This window comes from Cynocephalus volans, chromosome 1 (assembly GCF_027409185.1).
Source record: "Cynocephalus volans isolate mCynVol1 chromosome 1, mCynVol1.pri, whole genome shotgun sequence".
Lineage (NCBI taxonomy): Eukaryota > Metazoa > Chordata > Mammalia > Dermoptera > Cynocephalidae > Cynocephalus > Cynocephalus volans.
Genome location: NC_084460.1, coordinates 182999103 through 183015345, shown reverse-complemented (window position 1 = coordinate 183015345; position 16243 = coordinate 182999103). Strand labels below are relative to the sequence as shown.

Sequence of the window (16243 nt, the reverse complement as noted above, 5' to 3'; positions counted from 1 at the left end):
TTGAGTTCCTCGTGGTTCAGATTTTGGTAAGCCCTTCCTACTCTGCAGAGTACTTAGGAGAAAGTGCCAACTGTTGGTAGACTTAAAGCCAAGCCATCAGACAGTGCTCAGCATACCTTAATGTTAGTTTCTTAGAAAAATTACCTCTTGCAGATTGAAGAAAATGAACAGAGGTCAGAAAAATAATAGCAAAATCAGTTATTCAGTCAGGTGGGCTTTTTGTTATAGGTGCACTTGATTTATAGTGTGTTTTGCATAGTATAAACAACAAAATAGCTCCAATTTGTAGCAATTCAAAACCAGGGTTGCTAGCATCATTTTGCTGTTGTGCCAGTTAATATTCACAGAGTCCCGTTAAATGTTAAGTACACTGAGGAAATGGTCTGATAAATAGCATTCCAGTAGGAAAAGAAAAAAATGTTCTGGCCCTGGGCTTGACCACTGTCACCCTTGCTGGACCTGTCCTGGGCTTGGATCAGAAGTCTGTCACCCTTGCTGGACCAGACCTTGACTGCTGGGCTCCTGGCTTGGCTTCTTGGGTTTCTGACTCCTGGCATTTAGCAACTATTCTTCTTTCCAGTACCTTGGGTTTTTTTGGATTTTTTTTCCCCAGAAATAATCATGTTTTAAAAATACACAAAAGCAAAGGAAAGAATATTTAATCACTGAACGGAAGTGAATTCTGTTAATATTTTGGTATATAACCTTCCAGTTTTTTGTATGCATGTTAATACTTTTTAGTTTTTTTTAATTAAAAGTGAAGTCATCTTCTATGTACTACTTGTAACCAGCTTGTTTCATAACATATTATTTTTCTGTGTCATTAATTATATCAATCTTGTAAAAAAAACAATGGAGAATGAGAACAGAAAAATAAGATGAAGCCAAGAATAAGGATAACACATAAAAGACATGATTATAAAATCTCGTACACTTGTCAGAGGTGAGCCACAAATTTGACTCATTTTCCAGCTGCTCATACAATTGATATGATCAATGACCTGAATCTTAGTGTTCTGTGAAAAAAAAACAACTAAGTTGTCTACTCAGCAGAAGTGCAGGTGTTCCGGGAACTTAGACCTGAGGGAAAGGCTTTCACTGGGTCCTTACAGGAAAGACCCAGTAAAGTCATGTGTAATATGGTGACTGATGTGCTCAACAACATCCCTATGGTGGTTTCATGGGATTTTTCAAACCAAGCAGGCCGATGAGATTATCCCATGGCTCCAATGAGTAAAGATAGTTTTCTAAGGGGAAGGGAGGTTCCAGCCACCCAGCTGAGGTGCTTCTTTTCTGGTAGTGTGGCTCGAGGACAAGAACCCTTAGGGAGGACTCAGCTAATATTGTCCCTCAGCTGGCTTTAGCTGTGCTCCTTAAGTGTTGGAGGAGGAGCCCTCCATGTGGCCGGTTAATTGCAGAGCTATATCCCTCAATAGCACCTGAGCTGAGATAGATTAACATTTTTTTTTTTTTTTTTGGAAATTGAAGAGCTTATTATGGAGGATAGATTAACATTTCCTTCTGGAACATTCTCATGAAAGTTGGGCAGCTTGTGATGGATTTGTGCCTACATGCAGGGCTACTATGCTCTGTCCACAGAGCACTGCCTTTGGGCCAGAGATAACCACAGGGGGGACCAAGATACTCTTCAAAAGCATTTGGTGTCTTCTGTAGCACAGAGACAGCTGGGCAGTTAGGGCCCTGAAGTTCTGCATCATAGGACGGGCTGTAGACATTTTACCTTATGGAAGATTTAAAGCATGTGTCACCAAGTGCTCTCCCTGGCCATTAAAATTATTATTCAATTACACATTAGGTAATTTAACTTTGAGCAAATTAACTTCCTCATATATCCCCCAAGATAAATGATTTCCCATTTGTGCCCCTGGCTGAGTGAGTTGATGGGTGTAAAGTTTCTCTCATGAGTCAGTTAGACGTGTTGACTTTGGGCAGTGGTCCTGTAGTGACTGATTTTTTGCTGCCTTATATTCCCTCTCAGCTGAGAGAAAAAAGGTCAACAACTATGAATATGGAGAGATTAATACTCTAGGCCTTTTATGGTCATTTAATACCTGTGCTTCACAGAAAAGCTGTCATCTGAGCATCCTTTTAGTGTCCATCTGACAGTGTTCCAGGAGGGGAACCTTGGGCAAGAAGGGCTGAACTTCTGTAAGTTGGAGGAGTGTTAACAGCGCAGCTGTTGAAGTTACTGTTGTGACTGCTCCAGCCAGAGCTCTGGCTCACAGGAGCAGCTGGCCCTGGCTCATCCACACTCACCCAGGTTATGGAGAGCCCAGCTAATGGGTTACCTGGTCAGGGAGGGGAGGAGGTAGGCTGCAGGCTTTGTGGGACCAGGGTGGGGTTTACTGGCCAGTCAATCAGTATCATTACTGGGGAAGGCTGAGTCTGGGAGTGGGTAAAGGTGGCCTGAAGGGCTGGCCTCAGAGGTTGGGTGGGCATTAGGAGTAGGGCCCTTCTCCCTGCCAGCTGGTAGGTCCCAGGGGAGAGAGTCCAACTTGAAGGTTCCTGCAGGAGACCCAGGAGCAGATCTGTATAAAATCTGTGGTGGTCTCTAAGTTCCAATTCTGAAGCTTACTTAGCCCTTCAAGGATTATGAACCCACAAAGAGGTCAGGATATTTTCCATCATAGCTTCCAGACTCCATTTCCCTGGGAGTCAAAGGCTGTGAGACTCCTAGCATCAGCTTTGTATCATTTTGAAATTCATTCATGTTTTTTATTCTAAGTGGTGTCTAGGACTGTATTAGTCCATTTTGTGTTGCTGTAACAAAGTACATGGAACTGGGTAATTTGTAAAGAAAATGAAGTTTATTTGCTCACAGTTTCTGAGGCTGGGAAGTCCAAAGTCCATCTGGTGGTGGCGACAGTGACCTAGGGGACTCACATTGCAAGATGTGGAAACAGAGCAGAGAGAGAAAGATAGACTCTCTTCTTCTTTTAAAGCCCTCTGAACCACACCCCTGACCACCATTTTTAATCCATTCACTTACTATACTGTCCTACAATCCAGTAACCTCTTCAAGGCTCCACCTTTCAATCACCATAATAGGATTTCCCATGCTCTTAACAGTCACAGTGGGGGCTAAGTTTCTAATACATAAAACTTGGGGAACACAATTCAAGCTTCAATGAGTTTTGGGGGGACATAATTCAATCCACTACAAGGACCTTGAAGGCATAGTAGAATTTACCCTTTTTCCGTCTTTGCTTTGCTAGGTACAGGAAGAGGGCTGCTGAGCAGAACATCCTTGCAGGTGAGAATTTCTATTTTATCCTTGAAGCCCAGTGTTGATTTTGCTGCTTTGTTTTTGTGGTTCAAATCAAGTGAACTAAAACTATTTCAGACATTCAGGCATTTCTTACTTATCCAATGGATGTGTTAGAATACAATTCTGTCAACTCGGATTAAGTTTTCTGCATATAAAAGACAAGCCCAAAGTCACAGTGCTGAAACAGCATGAAGTTTGTTTTGCTCTCATAGAAACAAGGCTGGAGTAGGCAGTCCCACGGCCATCAGAGTTCCATACTCCTTCCAGCTCTTTGTTAGATCCCTAAGAGAACCCCACACCCTCAGATCCAGGGTAAGGCTCTTAGAGCAGGAGCAGCAGGAGGGAGCAAGGGGTGAGGAAGGGCAGGCTTCATCACTTTAAGGAAATTCTAGCCCTGCTCTCGGTGGCCAGCGGTCAGGTACACAGCCTGGCTAACTGCTGGTTGGGGAGGGCCTCCCCAAATGGGATTCTGTTAATGAGGAGGAGAGATGGTGTGTGGGGCAGGCAATAGCAGTCTTATACAAATCTTATAAACCAGATCATATTTTACATCTGAGAGGCTGTGCATAGCATGGTTAGTAGAACCCAGGCAAGTGGTGGGAGGAGGCCTTGGACCCTGTCCCAGGATGACCTTCTACTGTCTGTGGGACCCAGAACAAGACTCCTAATCCTCTTGGCATCTGTTTTTCCACCTGCAAAATGAGGTAAATGGTGTAGATGATCTCTAAGGTCCCTTTTAGTTCTTTCTGTGCTATTTTAAAGGATACTTAATGCACAATTTACTGTAAAGCTAGAAATGAAATCCTTCCTTTATTTTAAAGGTTTTTTAAAATTTATTTAAAAATTATCTTTATTTTTAATTCCTTAATTTAATTTATTTTAAACTCAACTATATATATATGTTTAACCTAAAGTATGGTACCTTTTAATGTTGTAATTTTATTATGCTGTTTTTATGTTTTTATTATTTAAAATTTTTTAATTGTGGTGAAATCTATGTAACATAAAATTTACCATCTTAGCCTTTTTTAAGTGTACAGTTCAGTAGTGTTAGGTACATTCACATTTTTGTGCAATATTTTTATTTTTTGAGGAAGGTATAAATTGACTTTATTCTGTAGTAGAATTTGGGGAGGAGAAATATATCTTTCATATATATACAGCAGTAACAATTAGTTTTTGTTTAGATCATGAAATGATAATTAGCATTTGCTTCATGTGTACTTTCAAATATGACTTCCTAATTAAACTTTTTGAAAATTGAGACATATTTTACCTGTAGGGAAATGCACAGATCTTAAGTGTAGAGTATGATGCATTTTGATGGTAAAGAGATATGCCCCAATCAAGAGATAGACCATTTATTAAGTGTTTTTTTTTAAATCAGAAAGTAATGGGATGTCAGAGCTGGAAGGAACTGTAGTGATCATCCAGCTTAATGTTGCTTTACAGATGAGGACACCAGAAATTGAACCCAGAAGATTTTTGGCTGAGATTTTTAACCAACTTAGATGCCAGTTAAAATGAGAGCAGGATCTTACATCTGGCTTCTTATTGCTGTATTTGTTTCTGGTGTCTGTTACTTTACATCTTAAATTTTCTATCTATTGTTCTGTCTCAGTGGGAGAAACTGAAAACTATGTTTTTGCAAGCAGTAGAATTAGATCCTCATTGTGTTAGGTAGGCTGCCCTTTCTCTAGCTAGTTAGCATAGGTTATGTAGAGAGTAGACCATTGCCTGGTCACTTGGGTTTCACTGGACAGAATTTTCTCCGTGGTTTCTGCCTGTTTCCCCTAGGTAGCACTGTTTTCTAGCATAAGAAAGTAAAGGAACAATGTGATTTGAGTTGTCAAAGTGTTTCCACATTCTGTTCTGGTGAAAGATTGGTGGTGGGTATTGATCATGTAACTAACCTTTATTTCCTTCTGGGGTTGTAGTATCTAGTGTTGGAGTAGCTCTGTATCTGCTGACTCAGGGAGTTGGGAGCGAGTCCATTGGTGGTTTGTGGTTGGGTTATACTGGGTTCTTGGTAGATGATTATGGTGCAGAGCTTTACAAAGCTCATCCTCAAGGTCCTTCCCAAAACATGGACATCCTAAACTTTACTTTCTTTTTGGCAAGGAAGGAGAGATTATTATTTCGTTGCCCGAGAGTTGCCTGCTCACCACGGACACAGTGATTCGAAGCTACTTAGGGGTGTACATTACTAAGTAAGTGACCACACGCATACTCATCTGGTGCAAGTGCTTCTCCCTGAGAGTCTCTCATTGGCAACTATGTCATCTAAGGCACAGGTCATTAGGACCTAGCCCCTTGGATAGCTAATAAATATCTGAAAGGTTTACTCTTTTCTAGGAAGTTTGTTCTTAATTCATCATAGACTGCATTTTTAAGGTTTTTAATGAGATGCCTAGGATGTGGGAATGAATCCTGATCCCTTCTTAACTAGAAAATGAAGATTAAATGGGATAATATATGTAAATCATAGCCTGTTCTCCTCCATTGTAGTGGGTCTTGACAAATGTTAATCTCATTTTTATTTTTACCCTTATTGTACTTGCTTGAATTCTTCAACTATGAAGAGTTGTTGACATTATGAAATCATTAGTTTTATTTAGACATGGAAGAGAGGAGGCTGATATGGGAGTTGAGCTCTATTTTCTGGCTCAAGTTATGGTAGGCCTTTGTTTTGGGGCATCTCTGAGGAAAGAGTGGGTGAGAGCCTCAGCAGAAGGGATTTCTAAATTATGAGGGTTGCAAGATTGTACTGTTTCATAACCCAAGGTGAATTTTGGACTCTTTTTTCCCCTAGCATATTCTTGGGAAGAGGGCTAATGCACCTTTGTAGGCTTGAGTAGAGGCAAGTATGCTCTTAGTATTAATATTTTCTGATCATTCTGAAATTTTGAGTAGAATGTTTGGTAATATAAGTCTAAACTTTGAAGGATTAATGAAAACTTCTTTACATTCATGCAACATGAGATCTTTTTATTGATAATTGTGCACAAGAAAAATACAAATGGTCCCTAACTTATGATGGTTCAACTTAAGGTTTTTCGACTTTATGATGGTGAGAAACCATTGCAAATTACATGAGATATTCAATTCCTCTCTTCTCTTCTATGCCTAAATAGAACTTTATTGTGAAATAGGCTTTGTGTTAGATGATTTTGCCCAACTGTAGGCTAATGTAAGTATTCTGAGCACATTTAAGGTAGGCTAGGCTAAGCTGTGATGTTTGGTAGGTTAGGTGTATTAAATGCATTTTAACTATTTTCAACTTATAATGGGTTTATTGGGATATAACCCCATTATAACTTGAAGAGCATCTCTGTTATTATATGTCATTTGTAATAAAGCAGGTAAGTTTAGGAATAAAAGTTTTAGAACTGCAACAAATATATAATGAGCATATTCAATTTTTGGTCTCAGTTAGTGACATGCAATAGAACTTTTGGCAATGACAAAAGGTTTTTACTTTGTGTTTTCCAATATGGTAGCCACTAGCCACAGATAGCTGTTGAGCTCTTGAAATGTTAGCTGAGGAATTTAATTTTAAATATTATTTAATTTTAGATAATTAAAATTTTAATTTAATAGCTACATGTACTCCAGTGGTTACTATAATGGATGGTGTAAGTCGAAGTTCTTTCCACCAGTTTTTTCCCCTATCATGTTTTATATCTCTGTCCAGTTGAAATAAATGAATTATGTCAAAAGCTTTAAAACTGGAGAACCACGTTGAAAGCAAAGAAGTTTTTCACAAAAAGAAATTTCTTGCAGACAACCTGGAACTTGGGTTTGTGAGTCAATTTTTCTGACATAAATATGGCTTGTTCAGAGCTCTTGTTTTGGGGGTGTGCTCTGGAGAGAAAAAGCCTTAGGGAAGGAAGGAACTCTCTTGGGTCCACTGAGTAAACTCAGAGTGTGTTGGCAGTTTGAGCAATCTTTCTGGGCAGCAAAACAAACTGCTTTGCTTATTTCATCTTTTGAACAAAAATAATTTCTCTAAACTGACTTTTAATTTTAAAAGGTGGAAGCCTCCTCTGTCTCCTCTGCTGGCTCTGTGCACCTTTTTAGTTTCAGAAAAGCACGCGGGGGACAGGTCTCTCTGGAAGCCTTACCTGGAGATCTTACCTAAGGCTTACACCTGCCCTGTTTGTTTGGAGCCAGAAGTGGTGAATCTTCTACCCAAACCTTTAAAAGAAAAGGCCGAACAGCAGAGGGCCTGCGTGCAGGAGTTCTTTGCGTCTTCCAGAGACTTTTTCTCTTCCCTGCAACCTCTGTTTGCAGAGGCTGTTGACAGCATCTTCAGCTACAGTGCCCTCCTGTGGGCTTGGTGCACTGTCAACACCAGAGCTGTGTATCTGAGGTGCAGGCGGCAGGAATGCCTTTCTTCAGAGCCAGATACCTGTGTGCTTGCTCCATACCTTGACCTGCTGAATCATAGCCCACACGTCCAGGTGAGAAGCTGACAAGGGGACACATGTTCTGGTTTGATAGCAAGGATTCCAACATGAAGAACCCATGACTTTGAATAGTGAGCAAAACCATAGGGAGAGATTTAGCTGGCTTCAGATAAACCTGTTAGACCAACCTGCTGTCAGGTGTGCTCCTGTCTTTCTTCCTGACCCCATTGTCCCTCCTTTCATGCTTTTTCTTTGTCCCATTTCACTACTCTGCTCACCAGGCCTGCAGATCTCTGTGCCATGTCCCCTGGACTGCCTTTATCAGTGACCTGTGGTGCGGAGTTCTCCTTCCTCCTTTCAGACGGGGACTGAGGTCTAGTTTGCTTCCCTGTCCCTTCCCTTTTACACTTGGTGGCATAACTGTTAGAGCATTTATCTTTGCTCTGATCACTCATTGACTTGCTCCTTCTCCCACTGAACTCTGAAGTTTCTGAGGGCAGGGACTTTGTCTTGTTGCTCTTTGTAACCCCAGTGCTCAGGGCAGGGCCTAGCACTTAGTAGGTGTTTAGTAAATGTTTACTGAATGGATGAATATTTGTGGGGAACAGGGTCTGGGAAATCATAAAAGAATCTCGTTTTGGGGTAGGATCACAGATCTCCTCTTCCCCAGTCATTTCCCCACGTGGCACATATAGGAGATGAATGTATTTGCAGGGCATGATGGGGTCAAGGCCTGGCTTGGAGGGAAAAGGGGAGTCCATCTTTCAGCTCAACTGTCACTCATTTGGGGTACACTGTGGAGGCACATGGCTAAGATCTGTGCCTGTGTTGTCCCCTTCACATGACATGCCACCGTGAGAAGACTGATGACACCTTGTTAGCCCACATGCCAGGGAGCAAAGAGCTTAGGGAGGTCCTGCTATGCTTTCTTAGCCCCAGGACAATCCCCCTATTTTTGTAGAAAGATGCATTTTTAACAATCTGAAGCAAAGGAGCCTGAGGTTAGATGAGTTTGTCTGTGGTTGATGTTGAAATAATGTCAGGGCTGTGTAGGATGCTAGACAGAGGGACTCAGTCAGTCCCCGTTGGTGTGACTTTATTTTTATTGGGGCTTTTGGTGCAATTATGCTTCAAACCAGAGATTTCATAGTCTACTACTGTAGGGGGACCACAGACTAAGGCCTGTGGGCATGTGGCCAGAGGGCCTTGAGCTAAGACTGGTTTTTACAGTTTAAAGGATTGTAATAAAACGACAACTTGCCACAGAGACCACATAGGGCTGGCAAAGCCTAAAATATGTACTCTCTGGCTTTTTACAGATAAAGCTCTTTGGCACTGCTGTGTCTTCCTCCCCCAGGCGCTCAGTTTATGTGACTGATAAACTGCTGTCGATCTCATCTGTCCAGTGCTGGGTGTCATGTGTTTGGTCATCCTCAGAACCCCAGAGCGGGACTCTCTCCCTCACCAAGAGGGTGAAGTTGAGGCAAAAGAAACAGGCTGAAGGGCAGGAGTGGCCTTTTCCCACATATGGTTAAGTTCATTGTTGAGTGTTTAAAAGCTGCACCTGGCTTAAATTAAAACAATAACTGAGTCAGCTGTTTAGTTTTATGCTTTGCTTTAAAAAACTCTAACAATTTTCCTTTCTAGGTAAAAGCAGCATTTAATGAGGAAACCCGCTGTTATGAAATTAGAACGGCATCAAGTTGTAGAAAACATGAAGAGGTATTCATCTGCTATGGCCCACATGATAACCACCGGCTGCTTCTGGACTATGGATTTGTTTCCACTCGTAATCCTCATGCTTGCGTTTATGTCTCAAGAGGTTGGAATCGATTTTCTTCTTAATCATTAATATGACATAATTTTATTTTCCCATTTAGAGATGTGGTTATTTTCAGTTCTAATAAAAATAGCAAAACCTTAAAACATACATATACATCGTTTATTTTCTCCTAGGTAGGGCTAGCCTTACTCCTACTGACTGTGTAATGTCAATGTTAAAGTGAAAACAACAAAGCTTTGATTGATATTGAGGATAAGAAGAGAAAAGTTGTATTGCATTTGGTCAGAAGATAGAATGGAAGAAAAGGAAATCTACTAAGGAAATAAGAATAGTATTAATAGATAGAAGGAAATGGAAAGTTTTGTACTGAGACATTGTCACTGTCACTAAAGATGGGATAAGATTAGAGAGCAATGAGTAAAAAATATTTATTAAACACCTACTATGTGTAAGACACTGTGCTAATCACAGAATTAATCTATTATATACATAGTCCTTGTTTTTGGAGTTTAATGCCATGATGAGATATTGATTTCACTTATGTTCTTTTGTTACCTGTTAACCAGCCATCATTAATACTACTATTTTAAAATAATAGTTTAGCCATTAAAGTTATGATGTAAAAATCCCAAATGTAGTATAAAAACAGTGTATAGAAGACTGATTTTTCCCCTGCTGAAGCAGCAGAGAGCAGTTTTCCAGGCCATGAAAAAATGGCCAGAGTTTTACCAAGTATGTGATTTGAATTATTTTTAATATAAGTTTGAATGGAAGTAGAAACTTGGTCAAAGTGATACTCCTGCATCCTGTAGGCAGAATAATAAGGTTATTTCTCAAAATAAAAATAGGAAAGCAAAAACTGGGTCTTTCTGTGTCTCTTAGAAAGCTAGCTTTGACATTGGCCTCATATGAGGGCACTTCCAAAAATTCATGGAAAGATTTGTATTTTTTAATGCTATTTTTCCATGAACTTTTTGAAGTACATTTGTATTTTCAGAATCTTGATAGCTTTAATATTAATGACCATGTAATATTAATTTGTCAAATTAATTTGAACAAAAATACATTTTAGTTATTTTTACATTTTAAAAATAATAGAAAAGTCCCTCATTACCCTACTCCCCCAAATAGCTTTGTTATTTTTACATGTTCACTTTAAGTTTTTTGTGGTTGCACTGATGTCCAGACTATTTTGAATGAGGCTTTTAAAAACTCAGTGTCACAAGATTTTCTCATGTTTTTATAGAGGCTGTACTTTTGTTGGTTGTATTTTCCATCAGTTAGGCTAATGTCTTAATTACCTGATTTTGTTGGTTGATTTGCTTAGTGGGAGCACGAGTTAAGGTTATGAATGTTTTGTCCTCTGGCCTTGGAATTCTTACAGCTTTTCAGGGGTTAAATAATGATCTCATTGAATTTGGACTTGGAGAATAGGCTTCTTTTGTATGGATTAGACAAAATCGTTTATATATGTTTTGATTGCTAAAGGCAAGGAAAGTGAGAGGGGAAGGCAAGACATACTTTTGTCTGAATTACTCTAATTCTGTCTGATTTTTTGTGTGTAGAAATACTTGTTAAATATCTTCCATCAACCGATAAACAAGTGAACAAAAAGATTTCCATTTTAAAGGATCATGGCTTTATAGAGTAAGTGTTTCACTTTGCCTGTCGAAATTATTCCTTTAGGAGATTTTCATGAAAAAGTTGATGGTTAGAGTTTCCATAGACGTAAGGTACCTCCTGACTCTGTATCAGATGACAGGTAGTATTTATTGAGCACTTATGTGCAGTAAAACTGTGCTTGATGTTGGGGGGGGCGGGACACAAGGAGTGTGGGGGAGATTCCACACCAAATGGGATGAATGGGGTTTGAGGCTCTCCCTTTCAAATGTTCTTTTCTAGCTAAATTAAGTTTTAAATAATCCATTAATTGTGTGAGTGCAAGCTGGCTGTGGCGGCTGCCATTTGTTTGATCACCAGTGTAATCCAGATTTTTCATAAATCATCTCACCATGAACTATGGTGTGTGCGGTCTTGCTGTGGCCACCTCATCCAAGTTCAGCTTTTTACAAAAATTGATCAGAAAATAGCTTTCACTGTTTTTTTCTTTTAAAACATGAAGAGAGAATTTCGTATAACTTAGGCTTTATTTTTAAGTATTTGCAGACTTATTTTTCTCTCGTCTTTTTCACCAAATTACAGGTTACATAATGTTTAGCGGCCCCTTTAAACAAATGCTTGGTTCTTCAGCAGTTTGCCTGGGGTCATGAAATACTGACTTGATGGATTTGTTGTTGTTTGTTTTCCTACTTTAGAAATTTGACATTTGGATGGGATGGACCATCTTGGAGGTTACTTACAGCTCTTAAATTGTTATGTCTGGAAGCCGGAAAATTGTAAGTTCCACATGTATTGGTCTTAACCTGTAGTTATAATCTGGATATAACTTTGGGGTTTTTTTTTTGGCTTGCCTTTGAATGCCCAACCTGAGGGGAAAAAGGAATGTCATTGTTTGCTGGAGTTGCTTATTTGTTATGTAATTTGTGCACTTAGTGAGTATTTATGTCTAAGTTTTAACCATTTCTGGAATTCTGCTTTTAGAATCATAATCAGAGTACACGGTTCTGAGAATTTTTTAGTTTCTACTCAGATATTTTCCCTCTGGTGACCTGATGCTTGTCGTGCAGGGTAAATAGTTTTAAAAGTGTGAGCATTGGCACTGTTCAGAGGAGAGTCTCTGAGGAGTTAGCTTTTCCTTGGAGCAGGCAGAGCTTCTAACCACAGCCCCTCCTGGTCATGCCCTGGGGCAGATTCAGAAGCCCTGCTGAAGGAGACCCTGGATTTTTCCATGGGGGAGGCAGGTAGAGGAGCCCCTGGTGTAGACAGGTATCCTGGTCAGGCTCTTTAATATTCCTGTGAGGCTGTCAGTCCCACTCCCAGTGGCTGCTTGTCAGCATGCACAACTGTGTTCTGCCCAGCGCAGGGTTTCCTTCGGCCTGGTCCTTGTCAGGGAGGACAGCCTCCGTGTTGGAGCTCCCAGTGTCTAGGGAGGACTTCCCAAAGATGGCGAAGCCCATCCTCACGCGGTTGGGACGATTAAATGAGATAATACCTAGAAATATCCCTTAGTACAGCGCCTGGGAGTAGTTGGTGCTTATTCAGTGATGCCTGTTATGGTTGTTTGTGATATTGCTTATTTCCTTTTCAGTAGGAACTAAGGGAGTAAAATTTCTTCATGGTCTCAACACCAGAAATAGTTTTTATTCTCAGCAGACGGTGTGTTTTTATCTTACAGACAGTGTGAATTCTGTGACTGATATGTTTCCTTCTTTCCGTTGTTCACTAGAAAACTCAGAGGCACCTTTGTGGTCCGTCCAAATGCACAGGAGTTTAAGGCATGCGACTTCTCACTGATTTATTCCAGGCTGTGTCTTATCTTTCCTCCTCTCATCGTTCCTTTGTTTTGTTTTCCCCATTCATTCGACTTCTGACTTCCGTTTTATTTTATCTTGTGTGTACTGTGCCAGTGCCTTTAAATCCTTCTTGGAACAAGGTGTGAGTTCTTTTCGGCACTTCAGCCTAAAATTAAATAAAATGACTGGATGTTTCCCAGAGGTCATCCTTAGGCCTCTTTTCTTCCTGGTGAGTTACTTCTAACCGGGTGGTGGGGCAGAGAGAGCATGAGGTCAGGAGTCTGTCTGACATGTGTTCGCGTGCTATTTCTGCCTCTCATTAGCTTTGTCACCTAGGGTGGTTTCCCCCACTTTCCTGATTCTCATTTTCTTTGAGTCTGATGTGGGGATGATAATGCTTTCTTTGGTAGGCAATTGTGAGGATTAAATGAGGTGATAGTTGTCCATGAAACACTGTGTCTCGCACCTAGTCATTTCCTTCTTCTTTCCTGAGAACTCATCTGTTCCTGAGGCTTCAGCATCATCTCTTAAGCTGAAGATGTCTAAGACTGTTGCCGTTGTGTCTTGTCATCTGTTCTGGATTTCTAACTGGCTTCTGTACACTTCCTTTGGGATGTCACGGCAGCCATCTTACCTTCCCCATCTAAGCCACTTCCACTTGCAAATTCTCTGTATCTTGGCTCTGTCCCCCCATCCTCTTTCTCCCTGCTTAGTGCTTCTTCCCAGTGAATGGATTTGACTCTGCCACCTTCTGGCTCAGCATTCTTCTCAGCAATCTCGTGCCCGCCCTGACTCTTCTGCCTGTAGAAAGTTGGCCCCACCTGCCCACTGCGCCCCATTTCCTATAGTCCTTCATGGTATGAAATTAAATTGACCTGCATGTAGACAAAGCCTTGGCTGTAGATTCTTCTTCCATGTTTAGGGCATCTTACTATGTGAAATGTGTTTCAGTTTGCCATTTTCTAGGAAAGACTGTCACTCGAAGAGAAGGAAAACTCTCCCGCCTTTGCCCCTTAGTCATATAGCCTTTGGGCTGTGGACTCGCCTTCCTGCTGTCTCTTGCTTTGTTCCCACGGCTTGTGGATGTGACTGCACTTACTTAAGTGACAGACACAGGGTTACCATGATAATAAAATTCAATCCCTGCCTGCAAAGAGCACCCAATTCCCTTTTTATCCTCGGTTACTCCTCCTTTCCTTGTATACCTTGTCTGCTTCCGTACATGAAATGCAAGTGGAGGTTTTAGGGAATTTGCTTATGGAGTGAGTTTTGTTATGCTTCTGAAAAAATAGAAGAAGAGTTTGTGTGTTGTATTGAAGTGTAAAAGTTGTCCTTATTTTTTGAGAACCTGCTGAAATGATTTTGTTGAACATTTTGGTTCTAGTACTTGCTGGAAAAAAGTACTTCTTGGGGAAATAATTTCAGATACAAATGAGAAGACAAGTTTGGACATAGCCCAGAAAATATGCTATTATTTCATAGAGGAGACTAATGCTATGCTTCAAAAGGTATGTAGAATATTGAATCATTTTCTTAAAGAAGTGTTTTGAGAAGTCCTTTTTTTGTGCATGTTATTAGTCTTAGTACATTTTATAAGAGCACTTTTAGTGCCTCATATAAGTGAATGTTGACATAATCTCTATTTTTGATTGTTAACATTGTACCTACACCTTTAAAACATTTTTTTTCTTTATTTCTAATTGACAAGTAAAAATTGTATGTATTTACGGTGTACAACATGTTTCGATATATGTATACATTGTAGAATGGCTAAATCAAGCTATTTAATATATGTATTACCTCACATCTTTTCTTATGGTGAGAACACTTAAAGTCTACTCTCTCAGCAATTTTCAAGTGTATGATACATTGTTATTCACTGCAGTCAACGCGATGTACACTAGGTCTCCTGAACTTATTCCTCCTGGCTGACTGAAATTTTGTGGCCTTTGACCAACATCTCCCCAACCCCCCAGGCCTCCAGCCTCTGTTAATCACCATTCTCCTCTCTGTTTCTATGAATTCGGGCTTTTTTTACACTCCACATGTAAGTGGGAACATGCAGTATTTGTCTTTCTGTGCCTGGCTTATTTCACACAACATAGTGTCCTCCAGGTTCATCTGTGTTGTCACAAATGACAGGATTCCTTCTTTTTGAAGACTGGATAGTATTCCACTTTGTCTGCATGCCACATTTTCTTTATTCATTTCGTTGTTGATGGACACTTAGGCTGATTTCATATCTTTGCTTATACCTTTTAATAGGTAAAAATTATTGCATGATTTCTTAGTAGATTTCCAAGTATTTTTTCCCTTTATGTTTTTATTTAGTAAATGTTTTAATTTAATGAGAAAACAGCTCATTTGTATGAAAACATGACTGGGATTAAAAAAGCAATTTTAATGAACCTTGAAGACATTATGCTAAATGAAATAAGCCAGACACAGATGGACAAATACTGCCTGATTCCACTTATATGAGGTGCCTAGAACAGGCAGATTCACAGAGACTGAGAGTAGAATAGAGGTTGCCATGGGTTCAGGGAGAGGGGAATGAATTATTAATAGTTACAGAGTTTCTGTTTGGGGTGATTAAAAAAAAAAGTTTTGGTGATGGATAGTGGTGATTGTTGTACAATAATGTGAATGTACTTAATGCTGCTGATCTGTACACTTAAAAATGGTTAAAATGGTAAGTTTTATGATATATAATTATATTTTACCACAACAAAAAATAATTTAAAAATGACTTTCAGGTTTCTCATATGAAGGATGAAAAAGTGGCTTTGATAAACCAACTAACTTTGGTGGAAACGCTGTGGACGGAAGAGCTAAAGATTCTCAAGGCATCTGCTGAGATCCTACACAGTTTGCAAACAGCTTTCACCTGACTTCACCTAAGTGCATTTGACTCCTCCTATGGTGGGTGTGACTTACACATTTTTACGCTAAGGTTTGGTGAATTAAGTTTATTTTATGTAGAATCATTTACAGTCAATGAATAGTTTCTATTAAATAATTATGTACTTAATCCTGTTCCTTTTGCTTTTTCTACAAATGCTGACCTTTAAGAGCGTCTTCATGGGTGGAGTGGTGGCCGCTCTGAGGACATTGAAGGACATCTTCAGGGGCAGAACACTTCTGGGAATTGTGGAGCTGTGAGTGAAGATGGATGTGCCATCCTAATGGCACTTCTGATACCCTAGAAAACAAACAGCGTACCGAAGGAAGTACCGCTAAGTGCTGAAGTGCGAGGAGGGGCCGGGAGCAGCCTGGACTCTGTGTGTGGTCTGTCCCCGCAGGGCTGCTTCTTATCTGACTCAGCAGCTGTAAAAGGGCAAGAAGTTGT

General features: G+C 40.1%; 1 protein-coding gene across 1 annotated transcript in view; it reads left to right on the top strand.

Moving 5' to 3' along the window:
• The window catches only part of SETD4 (SET domain containing 4), a 28820-nt gene extending 12781 nt beyond the window's left edge, over positions 1 to 16039 (top strand). Inside the window, exons 4-12 of the mRNA XM_063114391.1 lie at positions 3237 to 3274; positions 5411 to 5499; positions 7323 to 7752; positions 9346 to 9520; positions 11047 to 11128; positions 11797 to 11877; positions 14279 to 14402; positions 15651 to 15816; positions 15967 to 16039. Of these exons, the coding sequence (XP_062970461.1) occupies positions 3237 to 3274; positions 5411 to 5499; positions 7323 to 7752; positions 9346 to 9520; positions 11047 to 11128; positions 11797 to 11877; positions 14279 to 14402; positions 15651 to 15785 (1154 nt within the window). The 3' untranslated portion in view covers positions 15786 to 15816; positions 15967 to 16039. The remainder of the gene's footprint in view (positions 1 to 3236; positions 3275 to 5410; positions 5500 to 7322; positions 7753 to 9345; positions 9521 to 11046; positions 11129 to 11796; positions 11878 to 14278; positions 14403 to 15650; positions 15817 to 15966) is intronic.
• Positions 16040 to 16243: the final 204 nt, after the last annotated feature.